Source organism: Dipodomys ordii, unplaced genomic scaffold, assembly GCF_000151885.1.
Source record: "Dipodomys ordii isolate 6190 unplaced genomic scaffold, Dord_2.0 Scaffold31, whole genome shotgun sequence".
In the NCBI taxonomy this organism is placed as follows: domain Eukaryota; kingdom Metazoa; phylum Chordata; class Mammalia; order Rodentia; family Heteromyidae; genus Dipodomys; species Dipodomys ordii.
Window position 1 is genome coordinate 5,224,001 of NW_012267247.1, and position 9,770 is coordinate 5,233,770.

Below are 9,770 nucleotides of genomic sequence, written 5' to 3' on the forward strand. Positions count from 1 at the left end.
TTTTTTTGGAGTGGGGGACCAGTCGTGGGGCCTGAACTCTGGGCCTGGGCACTGTCCCTCAGCTCTTCAGCTCAAGGCTAGCACTCTACCACTTGAGCCACAGCACCACTTCCAACTTTTTCTGCTGTGGTGCTAAGGAATTGAACCCAGGGCCTCATGCATGCTAGGCAAGCACTCTACCACTGAGCTACCTTCCCAACCCTGAAAATTTTTATTCTTATGAATCATTTTGTTTGGTCTCCATAATTCTCTGAAACAAGACAACCATTTGGTCTAGTTAACTATTATCAGAAAAAAAAATACTTCTTTTCTTTATACCTGGAAACTTAAATTGTTAGAATTAGCTAACAATGAGGCTTCTTTTTGACAATGATCAAAACTCTAGATTTTGTCACTTTTTGAGACATAGTTAATGTCAAATTCTAAAAGAAGGACCCTTTCAAAAACAGATGAATATACAAAACATGAAGCTCTGAGTTCAAGATCCAATAATTCCTAAAACAAAAAATAGCACATTTTTTAAGAGTATAATCTTTAGTCAAGGATGAAAATAATCATCAGTCAAGCACTCTACCACTGAGCCACCTTTCCAGCCTGAACCTAGGGTTTTGAGTATTATAAACACACACTTTTACTAAGCTTCGTCCTTAGCATGTCGATTTGTAACATTAACATTAATCTTCTTCCCATCAAAAAGAGAAAAAAATACTTTAACTCATGAATGAATACCTGGTTTCAAACCCTAAATTATCTATTATTCACTTATTCTCTATTATTCTACTTTAGTAGAAGACAATGTCTAGATTTAAAAGCTTGAGTAGTTTGACATATATATATATATATATATATATATATATATATATATATATATGTATGTCATACACATATATTCTATGAGAACAAAGACATTTGAAAGTTTGAAAGTAAATTTCCCAACACTCTAAAGTTTTTGGTTTACATGAGCCTGTTCAAGAACTGTTTCAGAGCACAGAAAAAAACTAAAGACTACCTAAGTCATTCTATAAATAAGACATAACCTGGACAAAGACAATATTAAGGATTCTACAAATATTTGAGTCATTAAATGCAAAATCTTAAATTTATTATTTTAAATCTAGCAATGATAAATCAGTATACAGAGTGTTAAATATAACTCATTACATGTAGATAATTCAACTGTAATAATTCAATAATTCCATTCCTAGTAAAGGGGAAAAGTATCACCTCAATAAATATCAAAGAAATTATTTAATAAAATGTAATCTAATTTTAAATCTTTGCAAAATAGCAGCAAGAAATGTCCTCAACCTGATAAGTGGTCAATGCTGGAATATACAGAATGAAGTATATTTATTTATGAGATGCAAGAAGCATTCCTTTTACAATGGAAACCAAGACAAGGCCATCAGTATTGCATATTTAACACAGTACTACATACAGGCCCTAACCAAAGTAATAAGAGTTAAACTCAGGAAAAAAACCAATTTAGAGCTGGGCGCTGGTGGCTCACACCTGTAATCCTAGCTACTCAGGAGGCTGAGATCTGAGGATCGCGGTTCAAAGCCAACCTGGGCAGGAGAGACCATGAGACTCCTATCTCCAATAAACCACCAGAAAACAGGAAGTGGCGCTGTAGCTCAAGTGGTAGAGCGCTCGCTTTGAGCTGAAGAGCTGAGGGACAGTGCCCAGGCCCAGAGTTCAAGCCCCACGACCGACAAAAAAAAAAACCAAAAAACTAATTTATAGATGATATAATCATCTACCCAAAAAAGGTGAGAAAATCAACAATTCTATTAGATACTGCCCAAGTAAGAGTTCGTAAGGTGGTTTGATAAAAAAGCAAATGTGGAAAGTAACAGTTTTATTACATACCTGCAGTGACTAATTAGAAAATAAGGGAAAACAGCTTACTCACAAAAGCAACAAAAAAGTGCTTATGAATGTATCTGATAATAAAGTTGTAACTATCACATCAGAAAAACTGTAAAATTTAAACAAAGGACAGTTAAAAAACAGTGAACAGACATTTATTTCCTCATTGGGAAGGCTCATTTCATAAAGCCATTAATTTTCTCCACAATTTATTTGGTAAAATGCAGTCAAAGTCCAAATATGAGTTTCTGAAAGTGGATCAAGCTGATTCTAAGATGACCTAGAACTTATAAGACTAGCTAGACATTAAAAAAAAAAAAGCAATCAGGTAGGCCTTGGCATAGAAGATATCCACCAAATCTGTAAGTAAAAACAGTGTAATAGGAAAGTAAGTCTCAAAAGCTGGGTGCCACTGGTCCACACCTGTAGTCCTAGCTACTCAGGAGGCTGAGATCTGAGGATTACAGTTCAAAGCCAGCCCAGGCAGGAAAGTTCATGAGATTCTTATCTCCAATTAACCACCAGAAAAACGGAAGTTGCACTGTAGCTCAAAGTGGTAGAGCACTAGACTTGAGCAAAAAAGCTTAGTGTACGGGCCCTGAGTTCAAGTCCCATGACCAATAAAAAAAAATTGTAGGCCTCAAGTATTTATACATACACATTGCATATGTATGTATATGCATATATATATCAGTTCAAATCAATGAGTGGGTATATACATTATATTAGAATTAAGCATTTGATAAAAGATTAAGTCTTATTTCTACTTCACCTATAAAAATAAATTCCAGGGCTGAGAAGGCGGCTCAGTGGCAGAGTGCTGGCCTTGCATGCAACGAGGCCCTAGGTTCCATTCCCCAGTACCACATAAGCAGAAAACGTTGGAAGTGGTGCTGTGGCTCAAGTGGTAGAGCGCTAGTCTTGAGCTGAAGAGCTGAGGGACAGTGCCCAGGCCCAGAGTTCAAGCCCCACGACTGGCAAAAAATAAAAATAAAAAAAGAAATTCCAGATGTTTAATGGGTTAAATATTTAAAAACAGAAATGTTATTAAAAGTATAATACTTTATACTCCTGGACATAAGCAGGAGGCCTTTTTGTTGTTGTTGTTTTGTCAGTCTTGGAGGTTAAACTCTGGGCCTGGGTACTGTCCCTGATCTCTTCAGCTCAAGTCTATTGTTCTACTACTTGAGCCATAGCATCCCTTCTGATTTTCTGGTGGTTAATTGGAGATAAGAGTCTCACAGACTTTCCTGCTTGGGCTGGCTTTGAACCAGATCTCAGGCTCCTGAGTAGCTAGGATTACAGGCATGAGCCATGGATACCTGGCTAGGATTTTTTTTTTTTTAATGTTTGTTGAAGCTAGTGGTAGACAAGGTTGAGTGACTTAATTTGGTACTGTCCCTGGGGCTTGAGCTCAGCACCTAGGTGCTGTCCTGAGCTTTTTTGTTCAAGGCTAGCATTCTACTACTTGAGCCATAGCTCTACTTCTGGCGTTTTAATGGTTAATTGGAGATAAGAGCTCACAGACTTTTCTGCCTGAGCTGGCTTTAAAATCCTCAGATCTCAGCCTCCTGAACAACTAGTATTACAGGTGTGAGCCTGTAAGCAAGATACAAAACACTGAAATCATGAAAAAAATTGTCAGATTTAAGTACATAAAAATGGGAAAAAAATGAGATACGAAGTTAAAATACAAGCAACAAGTTGGAAGGAAGTATTTGTCACATAGTTAGAATATATGTAGAGAATAATGAAAAGGGGAGGAAAATGGCTGGAGGTGTAGCCCTGGGTTTAATTCCTAGCACTGCATGAGCATGAGTATACACATATACAATCTTCAGGGCAATACTTAACTTCTAAATAAGGAGAATGAGAGGATATACATAGTACTCAAAATACTGTGTTGCAAAGTAAGAGCTCAGTAAAAAATTAGCCACTATTTAATGTTGTATCACTATTGCTAGTAGGGTTGAAGATAAAGAGATAGACTTTTTTGTGTGTGGGATTTAACACAGGGTCTTGAATTTGCTAGGCAAGTGCATTTCCATGGAGCTACAATTTTAGCCCATATAGACCTGTAATTGTTGGTGGTAAAATCAAGTTGGCAAAGCCTGTTTGAAAAGCAATTTGGCAAGTCAAGTATGATCAGTGCTCAGGGGGACTGCTGAGGGACAGTGTGGACTACATAACTATCTCAAAAACAAGCTAGGCGCTGGTGGCTCATGCCTGTATTCCTAGCTACTCAAGAGACTGAGATCTGAGGATCAAGGTTAAAAGCCAGCCCCGGCAGGAAAGACCTGAGACTCCTATCTCCAATAAACCACCAGAAAACCGGAAATGGCGCTGTGGCTCAAGTGGTAGAGTGCTCGCCTTGAGCTGAAGAGCTGAAGAGCTGAGGGACAGCGCCCAGGCCCAGAGTTCAAGCCCCATGACTGGCCAAAAAACAAACAAAAACAAAAACAGAAAAGGCAACTTGGTATTAATGCATCAAAACTTCACCATATACATGCCCATAGACCCAGAAATTCACTTAATTTATACTTGTATTTACATATAAATAAGTTTTGAGGATCAATTTGGTCGCGGTTCTTCGTTGACAGATTAAAAAGTAACACATTTTGTGAGTCTTACACAGCGGAAAGGAGATATCTTAACACAATAACAATGACATAACCACCAGTAAAATACATCAACTATTCTATAATTTCATTCACTTACATATATATATATATATATATATATATATACACACACACACACACTCATACATACACACAAACATATCTCACTGTTAAAAGTCGAGAAATCACAAAGAAGTGGAGCTGTGGCTCAAGTGGTAGAGTACCAGCCTTGAGCAAGTATGCCAAGTGAAAGCAAGAGCCTTTAGTTCAAACCCTAGTACTGACAGGCAGGCAAGCAGGCAAACACACATACACACACACACACACGGCAAACACACACACACACACACGGGAAGGAAAGAAAAAAAAAACCCACAATGAGCCTATGAAATTACCAAAATAGATATGGAAAGGCCAAACTTAAAGATTATGAACTTTCCTTGATAGGATAGCCTCTAGGATCTCACTCTGGCCTATTTATTCTTTGACCCAATTCTCATAGCACTTGTTAGTTGATTTCTAAACACAAATCTGAGGCAGCAAATTCTAAAGGAAATACAATCTAAAAGCATCACCTTACAGTATTAAGGAGAGAACCACCAGGCTAGAATCAATCATGTGTCAAGGTATCTCTTCCTCCAAATAAACTTGAATTTCTGAGTCAGTTTTCACTCAAAATTCTTTTTTTTTAATTTATTTTTATTTATTTTTATTATTGTGAAAATACCATACAGAGGGGTTACACTTACATGGGCAAGATAGTGAGTACATTTCATCAAGCATTGTTGCCTTCTCCTTTGTTTCCCCTTCCCAACCCTTTCCCTCTCCACCCCCATCACTCAAAATTCTAAGTGTGATTTAAAATCCTTTTCTTTCCCTTTTCTCTTTCCTTTCTTGTTACACTGTCTAGTATGGCTTCAAATTTTCAATCTTCCTTCACAACCTCTTCAGTCTTATAGGCAGGACATACCACTATACCCTTGTATGCCCTGCTCTAAATCTGAATCTTTGTTATTCCCATTAGTCATTGCTATTTACATATCTGGTACCACATGAAATAAATCAGTTAAAGGTTTAGAGTATCAGGATTTGGTAATAAGAGTTCCCTTCAGAAAAGAAGTTCTTAACCTTTGTTGAGATTATAGATTATTTTGAGAATCTGATTTTAAAATCTGTATTTGCCTACTGCACATTGTTCATATGCTCTCAGGGAACTAACATTCTGAAGCTAAGCCATATATATACCTCTAGATGACCATGGACCCTTAATTAAGAACTTTTGGCTAGATGCCAGTGTAATTCTAGCTACTTAGGAAGCTGAGATCTGAGAACTGCAGTTCAAAGCCACCCCAGACAGGAAAGTTTGTGAGATTCTTATCTCCAATTAACTACTGAAAAGCTAGAAGTAGAGCTGTAAATCAAGTGGAAGAATGCTACCTAGGACCCAGATTTAAGCCCTAGGACCAGCGCGCGCGGGGACACACACACACACACACACAACTTTTACATGAACTTAGGCACACACACACACACACACAACTTTTACATGAACTTATGACCTTAAACAACTAAGTTCATAAATTTAAATTTTATTCAGAGTGATCCCTAATGACTTTTTAATGTTGAACTGAGAAATACTATAAATAAACATGACATCTAAAGCAACACTAGAAAGTACAGTTTAGAAATGAGTATTATAACAAGAAAAAATTGAGCTGGGGTTTTAGCTCAGTTCAATCCCTAGGGTTGCAAGAGAAAAACAGATTGACAAGTTGATCCTAAATTTGCCCAACTGGTCTCACATGCCTGTAATTTCAGCACTTAAGAGGCTGAGGCTGTGGCAGGTTTCCCCTCCTCTTCTCCCCCCCTGGGTCCTGGCACTTAAATAAGGGGATTTTGGTGGTTAATTGGAGATAAGAATCTCATGGACTTTCCTGTCTGTCTGTCTTTCAACTGCAATAATCAGATCTCAGCCTCCTGAGTAGCCAGGATTACAGGTGTGAATCTCAAGTGCCCAGTATTCAGCTAAAAATCTTTCTGTAATCCTAGATATTTAGGAGGCTGAGATCTTAAGATTACAGGCATATCCCATATGTAGTTCCAAAATATGTGTGTATGTGTGTGTGTCTGAAGAAGGGAGTGGTATTATTTTGAGCCAGGGATTCATGGTAGCCTTAGATGACCTTCAACTAGAGATCCCCTTGCCTCAGCTTCCTCATGCTAGGATTATAAGTGTAAGCCTCCAAAATATATGTCTTTAAAATAGTGATTAAGGATATAGCCTTGGTGGGCTGGGAATGTGGCATAGTGACAGAGTACTTGCATGCATGAAGTACTGGGTTTGGTTCCTCAGTACCACATAAGCACAAAAAGCCAGAAGTGGCACTGTGGCTCAAGTGCTAGAATGCTAGCCTTGAGCAAAAGAAGCTCAGAGACAGTGCCTAGGTCCTGAGTTCAAGCCCCAGGACTGCCCCCCCACCAAAAAAACCCCCAAAACACAGCCTTGGAAAAGAATTTGGATTCTAAGGACAGTTTTGTCAGTTACTAACTATATAGCCTTGAGTAGTTACTTCTCTACATTTGAAATTCATCATTTAAGTAACCTTAAATAGAATTAGTTCACAGGACTGCTGTAATGATTAAATGAGATAATATATACCAAACTCTTAGTACAGTGATAAGTGGTCAATAAATGGTGGATCACACCTTTAATCCCATCTACTAAGGAGGTGGAGATTGGGAGGACTAGAGCTTGTGACCAGCCCAGGAGTGGGGTAGGGAGAAGTTATGGAGTGTTCATCTTAATCAATAAGCCATGCCTACAGGTTCTATGATCCTAGCTACAAGGGAGGCCATAGGTAGGATCAAAGTCTGAGGCTGGCTCTGGAAAATACATCAGATCCTACCTAAAAAATTACTGAAGTGAAAAAAGGCTGAGGGCACTGCTAAAGTTCTAAAACACCTGCCTCACATGAAGTCCGGAGTCCAAACCCCATTTTGCTCTCCCCAGTCCCCCAAAACCCAACATCAAAGTTCACTATGTTGTAACATGTGAAAAAATTTCCTTCTTTTTAAAAGCCGAATATTTCATTCTACGTATAGACCATATTTTGTTCTTCTACTCATCAATACATAGACACTTGGGTTGCATTGGCTTTTTTACTTTTAAAGTATTGTTAATAATATTACTTTGTTTTTTTCTTAAGTATCAGAAAAAAGGTGAAACTCAAATGAGTTTCATTTCATTGTGAGAAACAGGACAGCAAGCCATTAAATAAATCAGGTGTAAAATTTACTTATAAATCACTTTACATGGTATTCTCTGGACCTTTAATATGAGATAATGCAAAATGTTGTTTTGGTGGTGGTTGTTGGACATTAAAATTTCTTAAGGTGAAAACAGAATAGTAGTGTCCTTTTGATAAGGAAAGTCTAGGGGGAAAAATCTTTGCAGGTGATTCCTCAGAAGATACTCTGGAGGGAGGGCCAATACACTCCAAGTAACTGAGGTTACTTTAGGTATTTAAAGTAACCTTAAACCACACTACTGTTTTAAGAATGCAACACGAATAAGTGGAGTTCCTCTACTTTGAGCTTTGTAATTGGCAGGCAAGATTAACTACAAGCTCCACCACACACAGTTCTCACAAACTGCTAAACCACATCGGAAGGGAATGACAACTACAGAGACTTTAAAAATAGTGATGATTTAAAGATCTGCTTGAATCGTGCACATTAGTGACTGAAAGACTGCAGGCGCAGGCTTGGTACAGGCGAGTACTAGAAATGGGCCCATAAAAGAAAAAAAATAAGAGGAAACAATCTAGGAAAAAAGGAATCTAGTTTCCTGACCCAACTCCGGACTGCGCCAGCGGGAAGGAAGAATGAACTGCCTTTCTTTGTGTGCACAGTAACAGAAATTTATGGCCACGCACAAACTTAAAGCCAGCACCACGCGAAGTTGATAACCAGCAGTTACCCGCAGAGTTCCCGGTATTCTGGCCTTCTGTGCCGACTCTGCCGACCACCCGAGACCCCCTCGCGCATGCCTCACGGCTCGGCTGTCACTTGGTCACCACAAATAACTTCTCCGGCACAACTCCTTTCTCAGGTTCCCTCAAATGTTATCCAAAATTCTAAAGGATTCTTCTTCCCACACACTCCAGGGGCAATTCCTGACTCCACCAATCACCCGACCCTCCACCTCGCTCGTCCAGCCCCGACGCGCAGCACAGCGGCGCGCGTCGGCTCAGCTTTCCCCCCGGGCTGGCGAGTTCGCCACCGGGACATGGGGAACCCGGCTGGGCGGCGGAAAGCAAACTTTCTGAGCGTCCCCGGGGCGAGAGGGCGCGGCGACTCACAGCTGGTTGATGGCGTTCTGCGAGATGACCGCGTTGGCGGAGAAGTACGGGATCATGTCCAGGCCACAGAGGCTGCAGGTGCAGGCGGGGGGGCTCCTTCCTTTCTCCGGCCAAAGTGCTCGGGGTCATGGGGCTGACTCAAGAGGCATCGCTGTGCATCCCGGCCCTAGCCGGGCTCCCGCACCAGGTGCCCACGTCGGACTAAGCGCCCACAGGCGCTGGATCCCGGCGGCCAGGCTGGGCCGGCCGGGTCTCGCGGAGGCAGCCGCCGAAGCCCAGGGGCTCGGCAGTGGAGTCTGGGTTGCAGGGCGCCGCAGGCAGCACGCCCCAACCCGCGTCCGGGGCGGGGCGCCGGGCGACGGAGGGGCGGGGAGTGGGAGGGCCTGGAGAACCGTGAGGATCCGCCTTGCGGGCGCCCCGCCCCGGAGCTCGCCGGGAGCTCGCGGCGCCCCGCCCCGGGGATCGGCGCCCACGCGGATCCCGCGGGTCTAGTGCCGGCATGCAGAGCCCGCGGCGACCGGAAGACGCGGTAGCCTGGGGAAAGGTCTGTCCTGTGCCCAGCCTAAGAGAAAAAGGGGGAGATGTTTGACCAAAAAAGTGCCGCCTCTCAACAGGGTTTGTATGCACTGTACCTTAAACCTACTTTTATGAATAACCTTAACAAAAAGTTTAAAGGCTATACATTTGTAAGAGAAACATTTATCAATGGCTTTCTTATGTGTTGGGAGAATTCAGAGATTATATTACACATACATATTGTATATGTAACCCTGTCTTACACTGTCAATATCTGTAACCCTTGCAAATAAATGTATAGGGTCTTTCTTAGTTATCCTTATATTCATAGCCTTATGTTTATAGATTTATAACAGCCTTGGTTGCACATATGAACTGTAGAAATCTAATTTTTAAAAAA

The 9,770-nt window shown here is 40.9% G+C and overlaps 1 protein-coding gene across 1 annotated transcript in view; it reads right to left on the reverse strand.

The window, feature by feature from the left end:
• Positions 1 to 9,127, reverse strand: part of Ssh2 (slingshot protein phosphatase 2) — a 123,954-nt gene extending 114,827 nt beyond the window's left edge. The window contains exon 1 of the mRNA XM_013016296.1: positions 8,855 to 9,127. Coding sequence (XP_012871750.1) covers positions 8,855 to 8,910 — 56 coding nt within the window. The 5' untranslated portion in view covers positions 8,911 to 9,127. The remainder of the gene's footprint in view (positions 1 to 8,854) is intronic.
• Positions 9,128 to 9,770: the final 643 nt, after the last annotated feature.